The sequence below is a fragment of the Apteryx mantelli genome, chromosome 30 (assembly GCF_036417845.1).
Source record: "Apteryx mantelli isolate bAptMan1 chromosome 30, bAptMan1.hap1, whole genome shotgun sequence".
Taxonomy (NCBI): Eukaryota; Metazoa; Chordata; class Aves; order Apterygiformes; family Apterygidae; genus Apteryx; species Apteryx mantelli.
In genome coordinates this window covers 2,745,218-2,764,170 of record NC_090007.1, presented here as the reverse complement: position 1 = coordinate 2,764,170, position 18,953 = coordinate 2,745,218, and the positions used below count along the sequence as shown (strand labels likewise).

The window sequence follows — 18,953 nt, the reverse complement described above, 5'->3', positions numbered from 1 at the left end:
GGATCGGCCGGCGCGCGAGTGGGCCCCGTGCGGAGCCAATGAGGGGGCGCGATGTTGGGGAGCGGCGGTCTCCGGGATACGGCCCGGCGGCCGCTCGGCAGGGCCTGAGGGAGCCGCCGCCTCGGTGTGGCCCGGCCCGGGATGGCCGCGGTCGCTCGGGCGCGGAGGGCGCCCGCGGGCGGAGGGCAGGTGAGGCGCGAGCTCCCGTCCGGGCCTCCGCCGTGCCTCAGCGGGCCGCGGGAGGAGGGGGTGAGGGCCGGGCCGCGGGGGCGGGAGCGCCTGCCCGGGCCGGGAGCCGGGCGCCGGGCCGCGCCGCGCCGCCTGCCTCCGCCTCTGCGGGCTCAGCAACGGGAGCGCCCTCACTTTGCGTCCTCTTCCCGGCAGGGACACAGCGATGCTCTCCACAGGAGAACCACCGCGGCCGGGCGCGGCGGCCTCCCTCGCTCCCTTAGCGACCTTTCTGTGGATGACTCGGAGCTGGAGAAACCTGGAAAAGCGCCGTTGCGCCGCAGCAGATTCCTGAAGGCGCACGGCGAAACCGCACCGGAGAGCAGGTGGAGCCGGCCGTCGGGGAGCGCCGTGCCCGCAGCGAGCAGGCACCTGGCACAGGGCGCCCTGGGGGGCGCCTCCCACGCGCGATCGAGCAGCGCTCTGATGAAGGTGGCACAACTAGAAAGCAAAATCATGAATCGGAAAAAGCAGATGGACTTGCGGAACAGCGAGTTGGGCCAGAAACCTTCAGATGAGTCCTTCTCATCTGCTTCCAGTCGTGAACACAGTGCAAGAGGCAACAAATATCGGAAGAATTATGCTCCAGCCTGTGAAAATGTGACCTTCGGTAATGCCCATCATAAGGAAGATGAAAGCATCCAAAACCCAAAAGAGAATGTTACAGTTAAACAACAGCTTGGTCTGGATAGTGATGAAGAGGAAATGAGAGAATTGATGGAGAGCCCTTTGGAATTTTCTGGTAGAAATGAGAATCGGAGGGTACTTATAAGTGATTCTAAACAGGTGGAAAAGGTAAATACAGAATTTTCTGGATTGTGTATTTATATTAACACTTTTTGGAAATGGTCTTAAACTGGTAGGTCACTTTTCATTTAGATAATGCCAGAAACTAATTTTTAATTCTGCATTTGTAGCTGTTAATGAGTCAGCTTCCATTTTTAATTTATTAGGGTTTACCCATTGTAATTTGTTTTTGCTTTTAGTGATCTACATACAGTAAATGATGTAATGCATACATTTTTTTTCATGCTCTTCAAAAGAGTGAGACTACAGTTTCATCAAGGATGCCTCTTCCATCTCATAAGGAAATTTCACTGGCAAAGCTATCTAAAGCACCTTCCTTTCACAGCAAAGACTCAGAGAAAAACATTTTTCTTGGAGTTAATTCACTAACACCTTCACCAACCAGCAGAAACTTGTCAGTGCTAAATAATGTGAGATCTCAATCACTGTCTTCTTCCGTGAAGGACAATAATGTAAAGATTACTCTGCCCAGAACAGGCAACATCAAGCAAAGCCACATATCACTTAGAAGTGATGGAAGTGAAATAAAGTCATTAGATGAGTTATTTTCAAAAGCAGCAGAGGCAGAAGATTCAACTAGCAGAAGCTCAAATGGTAACTTTTCTTAAATATTTCAGTTGTCTAAATAGACTTGGTATGAACGGCACAGTAGTAAACAGGGGCAAATACCCTCAGTGAAAGGATTCAGTAGTCTAATTTTACATAAGTCTAGGAAAGGAACCAAGGGGATTATGAGTTCATCTGAATGCTTCTTTTTTTTAGTGTAATATATTTGTATTTTTCTTGGGTTTCCATGTAGTGAGTTCAGTTTAATGATGCTTTCCTGAATGTAGAGTGATGACACTTGATTATCACATCAAAACAATTCCAGCATTTAAAATAGTTTTCATTCATGAGTGGGACAGTATACTAATGTATTTGAGTGAAAACAAACATAAATAAAGGACATCAAAAATCTCTTGAACTTAGTAGATCCACTTACAGGCAAAACTGGAAACTTTAGAAAGAGCTGTTGCTAAGATTAAAAAAAGGTTGACTTTTGCTTTTTAGTAGAACACCCTAGTTTTAAACTAGGAATATACTACCAAATTTTTTTTTTCCACTTTTCTCTTTTAAGGGAAAGTGTACTGTAATTTTTGTGCTCTGATGCCTAGGTGACAATTTATCATTCAATTGCAGACTTCAGAGTGAATATCCTGAGCCTTGATGACTTGGCCTCAGATATCCCCAGTGAGACACCAGAATTAAAGCAGAAAGTAAGTAGAAATTCCCTAGTAGCTCATATTTCCATTCTGCCTTTGCTTGGTGCAGGGTGGATATTCTAAAATAACTACTCCTATTTTTTTCAGATGGACATGCCTCACTAGTTGTAGGGGTTAGATTAGGATTTTACAGTGTACTGAAAGCTGACCAAATTCTTGTGTGTGTGTGTGTGTGTGTGTGTGTGTGTCTTTGTGTTTCCTCAATAAATTGAACAAAACTGCAAAGTATGCAAAGTGACACATAAAAGCAGCATTTTTATTTCCTAATAAAGCAGTAGATAACTGTCAGTGATATGCTACAGCACAGATCAAGAATAATGGAAGCATAGTGTAGGTTATAGTTGATTCTCATAATGTTTCTTTTGCATTTCTTGTAAAGTTTGCCTTTTATTTTACAGTGGACAGACATTCAAATTGTCCAAAAATCAAACAGAGACCCCCCAAAAGATACATTCAACATGAAAAATGACCAAACCTCCCTTAAAATGACAAGTGCAGTAACTGGTATGAATGATGCATCTGAAGGGAATATTGAAAGAATCGTGACTGAAGCTGAAATCTCTGAGCATTTAAGTGAAGTTTCTGCAGATTTTCCTAGACACAGACAAGATTATATTGATCATGACGACAGAACTGTTTTTTCAGAATATTCTGAAGACTTTGAAAAGTCCCTGTCTGCAACAGACAGTGAATCTGTATCAGAAATGTCAGAGGAACATTCTAAGAGTTGCACATATTCTGGAAAAGAGACATCTTCTTCAGCATCATCGCCTTTATTTACCAGAGACCGGCATGACCAGGTACACAGAGTAACTGTAAAGGAAACTGCAGTTCAGACAGTTGATTCTCCATTTACCTATTGCTGGTCAAAAAGTAAGTTCATGTTTAAATCAACATATTGCTCTATCCCATCTTGAGATTTTTATATTTTATATGTTGTTATTATTCAGTAGCTAGAGTTCTTAGTTCAAGTACTAACAGCCCCTAGCTGACATTAAATTAAAAACTTTCAAAAGCCTTTATGTGCTATCTGTGGAAAAGATGAGTATCGGACAACAGCACAACCTTGAACTGTTTTTTGCTAAAACAGCGTCTCCCAAGCAGAAACCCAGGAGGGTGGAGCTAATGTTACCAACGGGGCTTGAATAGACCATAGCAAAAAAAATAGGGCTTGTACTAACCCAAGTAATAGCCTCAAATTCAGCATTTTTATGATATTTCAGTTAAAGCAATCTTCCACTGTAGAGGTGTTCTTGCACTGTATTTATTTCTTGGGAGAGTGCTATGGTCTAATTCATGAAACGCAGACATGCCCTTTAGCTATTTCTGAGGGGTAGCTCCTTCCTAGCCCTCTTTCTTTTAAAAGGAGAATCAGTAACAGCCACTTCTTGCTGCACTCAAGGAGACAAAAGGAACTCAGGTGTGCTTGAAAAGAGTGGCCTAGAGCCCTTATTTTCACTCTGTTTAGAGTTAGAAAAGATGTCTTCCAAAATGGCATGTGTTATGATCTTGAGGGATAAAAAAACTATGGAGGCCACAGCACTATTTCAGCATCATCTGGCTGACAGTTCCCTGTTGCTGGCTCTACCGATTTTCTGCAGAAGTTCCCACAGAGGCTTCTGGTCGTCTACTGAGTTTTAGCAACAAACCTTTTCACCCTCCAAACATGGTAATACTAATTTTACCCTCTACACAGCAAACAATTCTGCAGTACTTGGCCCAGCTGTAGGAAACAGCTACATCGATCCAGTACCTATTGCCAGTCATGTCATCAGCATGGATACAGTAGAAGGTACTGAAAAATACATTTCTTAGTATTGTTTTATTAAATTTATATGCATCTAACACACTTGAATTGTTTAAAAGTTAAGGCCTGGCTTATATTTTATCACTAAAGTACACACTCTCCCTTCCTTGCAGCCTTGACAGCATACAGTCCGTCAGTTCTTGTTTTAAATGACATGTTAAAACAGCACTTGATGTTGACTCAACAGTTTGTAGAGAACATCCACCACCTTCACTTATCCCTTGTGGCTTCATTAGAGAACGAGCAGTTCCACTATCATACACTGGAAGAGGCTAAAGAGGTATTTATGATAGAATAGAAAGTAGCCTAGAGTAAGCGTGTATTTCTTACCAAACACTTCAGTATGTGTAGCAAAAATTATTTTCTTAGTGAATTAATCATTAATCAGAGAAAGTTCATATTATTAAATAAATTACTTCACAGTAGGAGAATACTGTTTTGCTTGTGCTCACATTAGTTGCAGCTTGGGAGTTTATACAGGAAAACAGACTGAGCTGAAGTCTCACTGTACGCCAGAGTTTTGCTTTTTCTGCTGTACCATCTAGCAGTCCACAAACGAGCAAGGCTCCTCCTAATGCTATAATAGCAGTATCAGTTTCTGTTGCTAGTACGGACAAGTGCAGGTATCTTGATATGAAGATTTATTATTTACCAAATACTGCAAAGTATTTATATTTACTATTTATTAAATAGTACAGAATATTCATCTACATTATTTACTAAACACGTCAGGGTATTTATCTACACAATAGATTTGTGTTAATTAACTTTGTTTTTTTGCAGTACATCAAGAATCACAAATCCCCATCTTTAACAATTGAGCAAGCACTTCAAGAAATTGAGAAAGCACAGGAGCAGAAACTGCTTTGACTCTTACTTTGTGAATTTACTAGAATTTACATTTACAAATCTCAAGGTGGAACAAGAAACCCTTTCAAACTGTACAGATAAAAAGATACAAACTATGTACTGTAAGGATTTGTACTAACTGCTCTGTATTTTGCTATACATAATTTATTTTCCTACATCTGAATTTTAACTAATGGACACAATACAGGGATAGCCAAGAGGCTTCAGGCAAATTAAGTCAGTGTTCAGCAGAAAGTAAACCAAGAAAACATTTCTCTAAAGGAACTGGGGTAAGTCATCATAGTAGAAGAATACTGTCCTGACTTTAGTGCCTCATTTAAACAGTGTTTATATAAAATTTAGCTTTGTTAAAGTACTACAGAACCAGACCTAAACACAAAATTAAGACAAATTCAATATAAGAGAGGCTTACAGCCAAAGTACTGGACTCCATTTACTCTGAAATGAGCCACCATTTTATTTTTATTAAAAAAAAGTGTTTATTGGAAGGCAAAACAATAAAATTCACAAGTTGATAACATACAGGTGTTGTATGCTGATTCACAGACAGTTACAGTTCCACAACTACAGTAGATCTAGAACAAACTGATATTTCACCATATTAACTGAATGGTTTTGAGAGGGTTTCTGCTGTACAAACAGATGACTCTGGAAGAGGTTACCACCAAGCAGACCTCTGGAGTGGAAGTGCAGTGTAAGGACCTAACATCTTTAGCTGGTGGTCTCAAAACAGTTACAAAAGGTTTTTCTCATTTAGTTTAAAGGAAGTTTCCACAAATGTTTCATTGTTAGAAACTTGCAGAGCAGAGAAAACTGATTCTCTTCTATTGAACTAATTAGCTTTTATTAAAGGGTATATACAAAAATATAAAAAGCTTAAAGAATGTCTTCCATTACAAAGCATTGAACATCCTTAGAGCGCTTGAACATCTAGAACAGTTAACCCTCCCGTTCTGAACAGAGTTGTGACTGCAGCAGCTGGTGTGTAGGGGTGTTAAGTTGTATGGTAGGTTCTAACAAGCTTGCACAGTGCTCATAGGTCACCTGTACTGGAACTAGATGCTTCATTCCCCATTTAGACATTAGGATACGCTGCTCAGCATCAGTCTGACTTGATCCCAAGGCAGCACCCCTCCACTTCAAATAGAATTAACCTTTTGAGAGAAATAAACATACATTATGGAACTAAAGACATGGAACCATATCAGATAACATTTGTATTCCACAGGAATGAGTGAATCACAATTTTGGACCAGGGATAGCTTGACTAGGGTCTACTTCTAGTATAAAATGGCTAACTAATTAAAAAATTTTGCAAAATAAATGGAAATTCTTAAACTTGCTAGACATGTCATAAGTAATGATTGGCCTTTTTAAACACTAAACCACAAGTGTTGAAGTACATGTCATAGCTTTCATTTTGCACCCTAGTTTTAAAAGTAATTCATTTGTCACTTCCTCCAGACTTTAATCCGGATTTATACAAGTTTTAATGATCTGTAGAAGATGCAAGACATCTTTCTTCAGAGTCTTATTCGGGTGGTGGAGGGTCTTGTGTTTCACGTGTCACTGAAACAATAGGGAAAAGAGTGCTTACACATTCCACAGTTACCTAAGCTGGCTGAAGAGAAGCGTTTCATGGAATGAGGGCTTTATTAATAAGGAATTTTCCTTCCGGGCTTTTGTTTGAATCCATTTTATTAGGCAGATCTACTGCAGCCATAGGCAGAAGTGATTTCTCATTTGGCACGTCCAGTTTTTTCCTTTTAATTGGTGGTAAGTATAGTTGTCCTATGCAACTCAGATTCCCTGCAAAGTCTCATTCGAGGAATTCTCTTCACCATCTATTAAAAAGCACCTCCACTTTTTCTGAGCCTTTCCTGCAACTGCACTACACTGAATTCATTTCCAGCTCTCAGTTTGACAGAATACAGCAATAACGGTAGGAAACTTGGAGTTGGGCAGGGCAAAACAGCAAGCGTGGCCTAACTCCATTTAAACCACAAAGACCTCCTTCCTGCTTTGGCAGCCATCCAACCTGTGGTATTGCTCCCGCCATACGATCACACCTTTGTGATTGACCCTATTTCTTGAAGGATAAAATAAAAAGATAGAGGCTGTTGGTACTACAGCCAGACATAGCTTACATAGAACAGGCCAATTAAATTAATGTTTCAGAAATTAAATTATAATGCAAATAACCCCTGAAAAGGAAAAGTTGTGGGTTACTCAGAGTATATGTCTACTTACCTGGTGGTTTATTTTATTCATTATTTTAGAAAGAATTAAGAGTTATTAGTCTTTTGATTTGGGTTTACAGTCTACAGTGAAACCCTTTTTAAATAAGACAGAATCATTGTTAAATCTGCAAAGTTATTTTTAAATTGCTTAGTAATATTCACTTACATTCATCTCTGGCCTTCATGCGTGCAATAAATGAGTAACTTTTATTTCTTCGATAGTTTTCGTAAGGGTCATCTAATGCAACTCCCACTCCTTTATATTGATCCCATTTGTCTCGGATATCTCCTCCTTTAATTGGGTCCTGAATTCCTTGTTCCTTGGCTCCCAATCCACCAGATCCACTCCATCCTACAGAAAGGACACAACATTGTCTTCAGAGTTCTAATAATAAAAATAATAGTGTCCAAGATTGCACAGACAAACATTTTGGAAACAAGCTCAAGAAGCAGTTTGATACGGCAGGATGATACAGACAGCCTGAAACAACACACAAACTGTCCCATTTATTTCAAAAGTATTAATACGCAGTGATTTTGGGGAGCTTACAATCATCAGCACCGTCACTAAAAACTTTTAAGAGGGCAATGGGAGGAAACAGAGCAACAAACTAATCTTTCCAGCCAGCCCTGCAGATCTACACTATAGGGGGATGAAATACATCAGACAGGTAAGGTCTCTTCGATACCAGGCTTCCGCCCTTGTCTTCCGTATCCTTCCCAGAAAAGCAACTGTCACCATTGCTCCATCTTCTGTATACTTACAGCTCGGAATATACTTACTCTGACCTTGGAATAGGAAGGTGTTGGAAGGGATCACGCTTAGGAACATCAGAGTAATTGTATCCAAGAGTTGGGTGCCTGATTTTGTTTCCTGGTTTGTGAAAGATTTTATTCAGGGAAAAACAAACAGTTAAAACGTTCAAGAACATTATCTTACCCATTTTCACTAGCATTTGATGGCCTTTATTTTCTTCTCCAAGTCTTGATTCTGGTATAGGAGGTCCAGAACTGGACCCCAAACCAGCAGAAGAACTAAGGAAATAAAAAGAATGTATTAGCCAGAAGAAATCAAACTGTTCTAACACAATGAGAGATGAAGGTCATTCAAGTTCTGTTAAGCATTAACATCTAGTTTAATCCCAGCCTCACTAATAAACTATAATTTAATATGAAGTTATTAGATTATGGAGTCATGGGTGCCAGAAACACTCTACCTGCACCTAGTACAAGGTATGTCAAACACCATGGTCTTCCTAACACGCAGTGTACTGAGAGGAGTCTTCCTCCTTTTTATGAAGGCATGAGAAGCCTTCATAGCTACATAGTTTTTGTTACAACAAATAGCCACAAGTGAGTAACTTCGTTCTCTGTATATATAAACACATACAGCATGCAAGTCATGTTCCTAAATCTGCTTGCCATCTTCTCTTTTGTCATATTTGTTGAGATGTTTAATATACCCAGGTTATGAGAAAAACATCTTTGATGGTACATTTCTGAACACACCAGGTAAAAAGAGAGAAATAAACAAACAAACGCTTACGGAGGAGTGGGACTGCGAGACCGGGACCGGCGCCGCCTGCCTGGCGAGTAAGATTTCGATCGTGACCTCGACCGTGACCGCGAGCGGCTATGAGAAGAGCGGGACCTGCTCCGGCTTCTGGAGAGGGACAGCACATGAGATCAGATGCGCAAATTACAGAGCAAATCTAGGGTTCCTCATTCAGCCCACTGCACTGTACCTGGACTGAGACCGTGAATAGGATCGTGACCGAGAGCAAGAGCGAGATCGTGACCTTGAATAGGAGCCAGATGATTTTGAAGATCGTGAATTGGACCGGGAGGATGAGCGACCTCGGCTTTTAGAGCGACTGCGAGACCGAGAAGGCCCACTGCATAGATAGAAGAAAAGAAAGTCCAGTGAAACTCCTAGGAGATGCATAAGAAATGCAAATACACTTTTCATCAAGTTCAGATTACACATGGGCACTGTATTTCTGCAGACAATCTAGTGAAAACCTGACAGCGTGGCAAGAACTATTTCCTACAGAGTAGACAAAAATTCGAGCAAGTTAAAATTCAGTGATTCCATCAGCCCACCGCTGAACAGATATTCCCTAAGTATTCAGTCTAATGTATTACGAGCACCTTCCAAATGAACAGCACGTATCAGAGGGCAGCAGACAGGATCACTCACCTATTTCTCTTCTCCTGACCTTTCCTCCGCCTCGCTCTCATTTTAGCTCTGAAGAATTCGTACAGTCCATTCTGCTCCCAGCCTTCACTGCAATAAATCAACCACACAGAACCAACATCTGTGAAAATTCTACTTTGGTCAATGGAGAAGCTCAGCATTTCCCCTAGATTTTGTAGGGAACAGAGGACCTGGGCCAAAAGGTCTCACACATCTCAGTGTAAGATCAAACAGTGTGTGCAGATTAAAATAAAACAAGAGCACTCATTTTCAGCATTAGTAGAACCAAGACACAGGCGAAGGAAGAGAGAGGCACTTCTTTGTTTCAGACAGCTTCTTAGGGCATTTTCCTTACCATATTGTTAGCTATACCTACTCTTACCTGTTTCTAGGCCTGTCATGAGATGGTGGACTATAAAATGCCTCAACCGCAGCCAGTAGTCTCTCACTGGGGGGCATTGGGGGTGGAAGACGTATATCTTTAGGATCTAAAGGTTTATACTCATGATCTTCAAGCTGCCGGAAACAAAACAAATTACATTCGTGTCATGTGTCATGGGGTGGCTACCTGAAGAGATAAATATAGATTTAACTGTGTAGGGACCTCACAATTCATTATTGGATAAAAATATGGTCCAGAAATAAGGATTCTGCAGATGACCCAATGCTTTCTTGTGCTGTCACTACCATTTTGATTTCTATGGGATAAGCCAGCACTACACCTGTTGGAGCATTAAATGGGTGCCAGGTAGACAAAATGCAGTTCTCATCTACCCACCTTTGGGATAACAGTGCCTGAATGGAAACCTGGCAAAAGCTGGTGTATGCTGAGAGTAATACAAAGTCGGAGATGGAAGAGACCTATCTGTTCATCTCAAACACAGAATGCAGAAACGTATATACCCCCAAAGAAGCTGGTATCCCCAAAGAGCTGAACGTTTCCCGTTCCCTGTTGTTCTTTGTTTGTGTGCATCACATTAGCATTACAAAAAATCTTTATAGAAAGAATTCTGAATACCAGAACTATTGCACAGTGGCCACACCAGGTCCCTCTGCCCATCTGGAAATCACCGGGCACTACTAGTTTCTAAAACATAGGTAAGATTTTCAAGAGCACACTAGTCATTCATGTATATGAACTCCATTGAATTTCAGTGGGATGCAACACTTGAAAATGTTACCGTTTTCACTAGCTGTTCCCCCCGCCGATGTAAACCCTGCAACAACTTTGTCTGACAGCTGCTGCGTGGAAAGATTTGAAATCATAAATGCCCATGTTAAACTGTTCCTAAAACTAACCATGGGATTTCAGTCTTTTAATCCTACTAGTCAGGGCCCATTTCAAGCACTTACTTTCACAAGCGGAGCCATAAGTCCAGCAGGAAGGTCAAAGTAGGGAACATTTGGCACCAGGCTGGGATCATCATGGTTCATGTGAGGGGGGCCTTGTCGCCGCATGTGAGGAGGCTGCCCGTTAAATCCATGCGGTGGAGGCCCGAAATCAGGGTGCTGGGGCCCTCCCCAGGGAGGGTGCTCGCTGATTCCAGGATGAGGCAATCTGTGACCAGGGTGATGATGAGGAGGACCAATTTCTGCACAGAGCAGGAGAGTTAAGGAGTTTTATTTTAGCTTTAGAGAAAGGAAGGCAATCAGAGAGAGGTACTTCGAACAGTGCATTTATCCTAAAAAAAATATAATCATGCTACCTAGAGCCTTGAAGATCAAGAAAAGGAACAAAACAGAAGAACCAGAACTGGTTACAGGTCCAAATCCACAAAAATCTTGCAGCATACCTCTCTCTCTGGCTATAGCAACTACTCTCAGAACAACAGGAAACTTTAACCCGAGCCACTGTTGGCTTTGGAACATACTGTCGTCAAGAAGTACTAAAACAAAAATATTCTCAGGAACAAAAGGTTTTAGATGCAGCAGGGCAGCTACCAGCGTGCTCTTATTTCTGAAGCCTGAACACACAACCACGGCTTAGCACCAGCATAAGAGATCTGTAATTAGTTCTGTCTCTACACCAAACCAGCGTACATAAATAAACAAACATGACAGAAATTAACTCACATGAATAGGTGACAAGCAAATACTTTGTTTAAAGGGGTGTTTTGAGAAGAAGCAGAGATAATATTCTGTTAAAATAGAGAAGTGAACGACATCTGCCCAGTCACTGATGGATGAACCATTTGCCACGAACGCCAGCATACCCTGCTGAGCATGAGCTCACTACACAGAGAAAAGGGGTAGCCTGGAAATCAACATCCTCCTCGGGAGGACTGAGGGGTTTTCGGGAGGAGCCTTTACAGCCACTGCCCAATCTTCAGCCAGTGCTGTTTGATTCATCTTCAGCAGAACTTCAGCATAGTCTGAGCCGTCTTTGCTTCGTTGCTTTACTGATTTTAGCCACCTGTTTTAGCAGATCCTCTCCTTCAACAACTTTACTTGAAGCAACAAACGATCTGGGTCACCACTACAACCCAAAACACAGCACCTTTTCTGAGCTTAGACCTTAATTCCCCCAGGACAAGAAAAGCTGTTCTCCCTACTCACTAACATAACTCTGTCAAAAGAACATTACAGTTTGTTTTTCTTTAAAAAAAAAAAAAAAAAAAGTTTCAGAAGTTAATCACAATTCTAAATACAGAAGCACTAATTCATTGGTTTTCAGCCTTTTGGGGACTTGTAGAACTGAGAATCTTTTAAGCTTAAAATAGCAACTCCTACATTGCCATTTTAAGCTTAAAAATGGCAACATAATTGCTTCTTAAGTGACTTGTCATAGGGAACCACAAGGAGCTTTAGACTTTATGTTGACAACAATCATTCTAGATTAATCTTAACTTCTGAATGTGAAACAGAAACTAAATCGGGGCAGAACTATATCAGACTTCTGAGGAAGCCTGCAGCCAAATCCTAGCCACAAAGGCCAGGCAAGCAGTCCACTGACAATGCTGTCAGGCTTCCCCACGTTCCAGCAAGAGGGCACCCCAAGCACGAAGGGAGGGAAGGAGAACTGGAGATAAGAATCATTTCTCCAGACCCTACTGAGCCACGCTTTTGCTACAAGACATTAACGCAGGTTTAGAGGCTCTTATGGTAAAAATATAAGGAAACCAACGTCTCCGCACAGATGAATGCATGCTCAAGAGCAAGTGCTTCCAGCCTGTTTTCCCCTAACTTCCTCTATCCATGAAAGATCTAGCTGAAGAGTCCTCATCTACGGCCTGAAATGCAGGAAATCAAACCTGCAGGCAGGGACTGTTTCTCACCTCTGAGCTTAAAATTTTAAAAATGAAATAAATACTTGCAAAAGGAGCATCCAGGGAGATGTGTTAGCATCCAGATACTGCAAATAGAAGGGGAACCATTTCAGAGATATGCTGACCTGAGTTTGGATTGCAGTTTTTGGTTATCCACATCCTATTAGGGAAGGCAGGCTCAAAAAGCAAGGAAGCATCAAATTCCGCACGTGCTTTGTACCGAGTTATGTAGCAGCAGCTTCCCAAACCCCCAAACTCATCGTTGCTCAGGAAAACCACACTAGTCCTCCAAGAATAAGCCGTCACCCCAAAGAACTAAATAACTTTGCAACGGCAATCAGCATTGCAACACAAGAAAACCTGCCCTGGTACACACTTTACCTTGAGGAAAATCCCCCTGGGGGTAATCAAAACGATGAGGATAAGGAGGCCTTTCAAAGGGATGGCGAGGTGGAAAATCATCCTGCATGAAGCGAGGTGGGAAGCGGTTGAAATTATGCGGATGCGGGGGCTGGTTGAATTGGGGATGTTGCTGATGTGGAGGAAATGGGCCTCTGAAGTGAGGTGGCCGCTGCATTCGAAATGGAGGTTCCCTTTGACCCCCACCCCATGGAGGCTGCTCGTGCTGGTTGTTCCACGGTGCTTCAAACTGGTTGTTCCAAGAAGGATCCGGCTGGTTGTTCCAAGGCGTCTCTCGCTGGTTGTTCCAACCTTGATCTCTCTGTTCGTTCCACATTCCTTCATGGTTGTTATTCCACGGAGGACAATGAGGGGGTCCCTGCTGGTGAGGGCAAGGAGCCTGGTCATAAGGCTATAAAAGTAAAGAACGTAATAAAAACAGTCTACCTTTTAAAGCAGATATTGCCTGAAACTGTAGACAATACGCAGAAGGGAGAAGGATTCTCCAAACACAAGGCCTGAACAACTGCAACTTCAGAAAAAGAACAGGAAAAGATCAAACTGCCACTGAACTGAATGGCACTGTACTCTAGAGTGTGCTTCTTGTTGTTCTGCTTGTTCACAGAGAAACTGTGGTAGGTGACAAATTGTGAAATGCAATTTATGCCTTGCCTTCAGCTGTGTTCTGAATGAGAAAACTTGGGATCTGAATCTGGAGTTCTAACACCTACAGCTTTTACCACCCTTCCACAGCCAAGGTTATCTTTCTGAATAGGTGAACTTCCATCTCCCTCTATACCTTGTTTCAGAGCCGTATTTAATACCTGTTGTTGACCCCAGGGTGCAACAGGGTGAGGCTGGTCAAACCAGGGTGGTTTATTTGGAGGAATCTGATCATGAGATCCAGGGCCACGCGGTCCACCAGAGGCAGGATCTTGCACTCCAGACCCTGTAGTGTCATACTCTGTAGAACCAGCTAGAGGCAGCTGAGATTTACCATCATCTGAAAAAGAGAGGAGAAAGTTATAAGCATCCAGGTCGCAAGCGGTTACTGAAACACCAGCACACCTACAGCAGACCTACAGCTTACTCCATCTGAATTTTCCTGCATATGGTCGATACTCGGCAGAAATCTGCTACCGGGAGAGAGGATTTTTGATCTCAGTTTAAAATGTGCATCTTTGGTTCAAACTGCACCAACTGCAAGCCTCCAGGCAGCTTTAGACTTTCGCCTGAAACAAACCAGCATAGCACAGTAGCTCACTACTAAAAAAAGCAGTAAATATCTCACAATGTTGCCACCCACTGACTTCTGCCCAGGTCCCCAGAACAGGTTAGTACCTGCTTGCGTAACTGGAACAGATGGCGGAGCGGTGGTTGGTGCTGCTGTGGGGGCCTGAGGCGGCGGCGTTGATTTCACCTCATTCTCTAGTGGTGGTATTTGTATTTGTTGCTGCTGCTGCTGCTGCGTTAAACTGTTTACAAATTCTTCATGTTGAGTTTTCAAGTTCTGTATCTGCTGCTGAAAGGCTACCTGTACAGGCTGTACTACCGTTGCATATTCAGTGATCAAATTTGCCTGAGAAAATCAGATAAATTAAGAACGTTTTCAGAAAGTTAAAGCAGTAGCTGAAGCAGCTGTCCTGGCTGCTCACTCAGAATCTCCTATATCATTCTCCACCCCCTCCCAAGAAATACATGAAAATGCAGCATAGTCTGTTGGCAGAAAAACCTACTCACACAGTGAATCTATGTGAAAATCTACAAAATGTTCTCTGCAGGTTAAAATCTGCTGTCTGTATTAAAAGCTAGCTTTCAAGAACAGCTAAAATCAACAGCATTCATTATTAATGCTAAAAATGAATAGTTCCTGCTGCCACAGTAATTTGTATGCTTAGTACGTACAATTTTAAGTTATGGTTTTCTTTAGTTTCTCTTTTACCAACTATTCATTGCCATAAAAAGGAAAACAAGCTGTAAAATATGGATTTGCATTTGAACTACCACAATGCAGTCACTGGGAACCTTCTGGGATTGTATCAGCAGCCAGATTACTGAACGTTTGAAACAACAAGGTTATGTTTTACACTATTTTTGTAAACTTTTGTAAAGGACTTCAACATGGAAAAAACGTTTACACTTCAAAAAAGAAACATTCCTAAATTTGTTCTCAAATATTTATATAAATAAGGAAAGGGTTACTTTTCTTTTGTGGCTAACCTGGTACTGGCCAAGTCCAAGAGCTGGGCTCTGTAACTGCTGAATAATTGATTCATCAAAGTACCCATTTTTCTCCCACAGCTGGAGAAGCTGCATAAATGCAAGAGCAAAAGGTTGTTAGAAATGATGAACAATAAAAGAAAAATGAAGGCACAGCATTTTTATGCCTCTAGCTTTGTCAAAAGGCCTAGGATTTAGTCACTTGTCTTTGGAACCACCGAAGACTCAGAAGCATCCATCATCATGATTACTTTTAAATAAAGTCCAAGTGCTTTTTTTTTTGGTTTAAAGTTCTAGTTTAAACATGAATTCAAGTACATCCCATGACAGGAAGAAGACCATACTAGAAAAATCTCAGCGGTCCTCTTCTGTCCTTATATTTGTGAATTTGCCTAGCACTAACCTAAGGAAGCAAAACATACAGTTAAACCAAAACCAGCTACTCACTCTGGCAATCTTCTGTTGCTTATCCTCCTCCACTGCTAGGAAACTGGTACAATATATAGGCACAACCACCTTCTGCAAAGCAGCCAGAAGATCTCGTGCTTGCTTCCGCTGGCTTCAAAAAAGGAAGCAGAAGAGTTATTGCCTTTTACTAGAACACTAACAGCACTGTAACATTCAATTCCTCCTAACCTGCACTGTACTAAAAGTAGGGGATTCACATAAATACAGAGAGAGTTCTTTACATTTTTACTGTACAGCCTTATCTGGAATAAACACACACAAAGTAGATAAAGGCTGAATATAATTATTAAAGCACTGGATCTTTGTTTGCACCAGTTACAAACATCTTAAGGCAGCTGCTAAAATAATGAATATATATACTTTAAAAGGTGACTAGTCCAACTAAGAATGTCTCTAGCAGAGAGAGACTTCACCAAATTAATCAAAATAGCAAACTGGAAAACACAATTTTAATTCTTACCAGTGATGCAATACATCATTGATTAAGTAGATTAAATGTAACCGCAGCTCAAAGTGAGCTCCTTCTGCTGTTATACGGTTTCGCAGGTGCCCAGCCATCAGCTCACAGTGTGCAGGAGACTTCGCGTTACTAAACATCCAGTTTTTGCCAGCCTTAGAAAATGAATTTTAAAATATTTTAAGTTAGTCTGATGTGTTCATATCCTATGGACTTCCTAAAACTGGAATAACTGCAAAAAGGCAAATTTTCAGTAACAGCTGTCATTACATGTACCATACAATGAAACAATAAAGTTGCTATTTTTAACCATACAGTCTCAAAATTCAAGTTGTACTTAATCTACAACACCAATAAATAACAGTTCAGATTTAGATCACTTAACTTACGCGTTCCATGATCAGGCTTAATTTTTCTTGCCTATTTTTGGGGTAATTTCTGTCCTATTTCTTTATAATCAGTAGTTGCTTTAAACCACTTTATCCTAAATCCCAACGCAGCGTTAAAATTGGTACCCCAACACATTTCAAGTTAGGGACTGATCTCTTCTTTTTCATTAGCGTAAGCTGACCCCCTCCATTCCCTCAGTTTCCTGGGAAGAACCTCTCCTCCGATTTATGAACCGACTTCATGCTCTGAGCAGCAGAACACAAGCAAAGTATTCAATGCACGGAGCCACCAACAGCTAACAGAAGAAAAAGCAATTGTGACCGGAATGAAAGCCCTCCGATTGCCTTTTGTACAAGTAAGGCCCTATACATCCTTCCTAGTGTTGCATTCGTAGTTTCATAGTAGCATATCACCTGCAAAGACAGAACAGAACTGATATGCAAGATATGCAAGGATGTTTACTTACTGAGATTGCATCTTTTGTACACGTGTCAATTATTGGCTGCAACAAGTTGTCAAATTCATTCATATCTAACTGAGTTTCCTCTAAAACCTTCTGCATTTGTTGCTCAATAGCAAGGGCTACTGCTGATGTAACTTGTTCCTGAAAAAAAGGGAATTACATTACATCCAATATTCTTTTAAAGAACTAATCTGATGTATCCCTGTTCTCTTAACCATAAGTAGTTATCTCAAAGACCAAGACCCTTGACATATAATGTGACCATGTATAAATATGTTTCAATTGGTTGTTTTTGAGAAGAGAAGACTCTTCTCACTCTTCAGGAGAAATACTGTTCATTTCCACCTCCTAAATCTCTCCATCATGAAACAACTGATAACTGCAGCCAGCTGCTAAATGCATAGCACAATCCACATGAACTCCCTTTCTCCAGGAACTCTTCAATTTGGTACCTCTAAAAACAAAATGCAGTCTGTAAAACAACTAAATCAAGTACACTGTGCCATCCCACCCCCAATCAGAATTCACCTTAGAGTACTACAAGCTGGAATGTCTTGCAATTCTAGCAAGCTGCAGCATCAAATAAAGGTTAGAGCAGTCACAATTTATTCCACTCTGTGCAAGCCAACAAGGGTTTTCATTGCAATTAATAAATTGTTTTATCAAGGATCAAACTTATAAATGCATCGGATACATCTCTTCTAAGGAGATTATGGCAATTGCTACAGAACACGAACAAGCAAAGCAATACTCCCTCTTTCTGCTCACCAACAAACAGAACCACCACCACCACCACTAGGCAGAAGGAAGCCTTCCTCTCCCCTTTCACAGCCACTGGCAGCCTACAACAAGCCAGGTGACTGCTTATGCTAAACCAACCTGTCTCATAGCGAGGAGATGCTGCTCCTGCTGCTGGAGGTTCCACTGACTCTGCTGGATAAGCTCCTCCACTGAAGGAGTTCCCTGAGGGGCTGGGATAGGTGCAGCCGGTGGGAGAGACGGTTGTGGCAGTGGTTGGATCTGTGCAGTGGCCTCAATATCCTGACTTTGCTTGCACAACACTGTCAGGGAAAGTAAACTTTTGAAGTAAGCATCAAAGAGAAATCTGCTACCACCAGCCTACAGGTGAAAACAGTGCTGGTTCCAAAACAGACCTGCAATTTCTGCTGAAGTGTTTAACATGCAAATGAAAATCAAGGAGCCGAGGGTGGATGGTGGGGTGGGAAGAAGGAAAGCCGGCAGTGCCTTGCACACGTTCGGGAGGAACGATGCCAACTCAAGGCCTGCTCCTGGGAGCAGCAGCTGCGGTGGGCCACGCCGCTCTGGAGGGCGCGACGGCCTCCCTACCCAAACCCCCCAAACGGGGGGGTGCGAAGAGCCGTAGGCGGGGCTCGGCCAGCCGCCTGGGGCCGGGGGGGCAGGAGGAGGCTGCGAGCGGGGCCGGGAGGGGGAAAGGGGCGCCGGCACCCGCCGGGGGGGGGGGGAGGCCGGAGCCCGCCGCGGCCCGGCCCTGCCCGCCCGCGGGCCGCACTCACGCTGCTGCTGCTCCAGCGCCAGCTTGTACTTGTAGTAGCCGTAGAAGTCGCCGCCGAAGAGGAAGGAGAACTTGGGGTTCTCCTTCTGCTTCTCCATCGTCATCTTCTCGAACTCGGGCCCGTTCCGCGCCACGAACTGCGCCAGCTTGTCGATGACATTCCGCAGCTCCTGGTCTGCGGGGAGGCAGCGCCGTGAGTCCGCGCCGACCCTGCCGCCGCCGCCCTCCTCCCCGCTCCCCCCCCCCGCCCCCCGCGGCCGCGCTCACCGTCGGGCGGCAGCGGCATCTCCATGGCGGCGGGACAACGGGGCGCCGCCACCGCCGCCGCTGCTGCTGCTAGGCCTC

General features: G+C 42.6%; 2 protein-coding genes across 5 annotated transcripts; one reads left to right on the top strand and one right to left on the bottom strand.

The window, feature by feature from the left end:
• Window positions 1–88: 88 nt before the first annotated feature.
• C30H19orf44 (chromosome 30 C19orf44 homolog) lies at window positions 89–5,494 on the top strand. 2 transcript variants are annotated; one of them, XM_067312799.1, is made up of 8 exons: window positions 89–189; window positions 385–1,023; window positions 1,272–1,629; window positions 2,215–2,291; window positions 2,696–3,170; window positions 3,994–4,089; window positions 4,218–4,384; window positions 4,888–5,494. In XM_067312799.1, the coding sequence occupies exons 1-8, from the start codon at window positions 142–144 to the stop codon at window positions 4,972–4,974; spliced, it is 1,947 nt and encodes a 648-aa protein (XP_067168900.1). In that variant the 5' UTR covers window positions 89–141; the 3' UTR covers window positions 4,975–5,494. The 2 variants fall into 2 exon arrangements, with proteins under 2 accessions (XP_067168900.1, XP_067168901.1); XM_067312800.1 differs by lacking the exon at window positions 2,215–2,291 and having other exon boundaries at window positions 2,943–3,170.
• CHERP (calcium homeostasis endoplasmic reticulum protein) lies at window positions 5,443–18,953 on the bottom strand. 3 transcript variants are annotated; one of them, XM_067312797.1, is made up of 18 exons: window positions 18,876–18,953; window positions 18,610–18,783; window positions 17,954–18,135; window positions 17,078–17,215; window positions 16,225–16,376; window positions 15,744–15,855; window positions 15,297–15,386; window positions 14,418–14,655; window positions 13,901–14,079; window positions 13,059–13,458; window positions 10,765–11,003; window positions 9,794–9,927; window positions 9,415–9,501; window positions 8,960–9,109; window positions 8,761–8,877; window positions 8,155–8,249; window positions 7,381–7,566; window positions 5,443–6,128 (listed from the first exon to the last, which is right to left on the bottom strand). In XM_067312797.1, exons 1-18 carry the CDS (start codon window positions 18,898–18,900, stop codon window positions 6,124–6,126), a joined length of 2,703 nt encoding a protein of 900 aa, XP_067168898.1. In that variant the 5' UTR covers window positions 18,901–18,953; the 3' UTR covers window positions 5,443–6,123. The 3 variants fall into 3 exon arrangements, with proteins under 3 accessions (XP_067168898.1, XP_067168897.1, XP_067168899.1); XM_067312796.1 differs by lacking the exon at window positions 5,443–6,128 and having other exon boundaries at window positions 7,373–7,566; XM_067312798.1 differs by lacking the exon at window positions 5,443–6,128 and having other exon boundaries at window positions 7,373–7,566; window positions 13,059–13,455.

Coding starts and splice junctions, on each gene's coding strand:
- C30H19orf44 (XM_067312799.1), top strand. CDS start 142: ATGGCCGCGGTCGCTCGGGCGCGGAGGGCGCCCGCGGGCGGAGGGCAG. Junction 1,024..1,271: donor ATTCTAAACAGGTGGAAAAG/GTAAATACAGAA, acceptor GCTCTTCAAAAG/AGTGAGACTACAGTTTCATC. Junction 4,090..4,217: donor CAGCATGGATACAGTAGAAG/GTACTGAAAAAT, acceptor CCTTCCTTGCAG/CCTTGACAGCATACAGTCCG.
- CHERP (XM_067312796.1), bottom strand. CDS start 18,900: ATGGAGATGCCGCTGCCGCCCGACG. Junction 15,856..16,224: donor AATGATGTATTGCATCACTG/GTAAGAATTAAA, acceptor CCTTTTTTGAAG/CCAGCGGAAGCAAGCACGAG. Junction 9,502..9,793: donor CATGACAGGCCTAGAAACAG/GTAAGAGTAGGT, acceptor GATTTATTGCAG/TGAAGGCTGGGAGCAGAATG.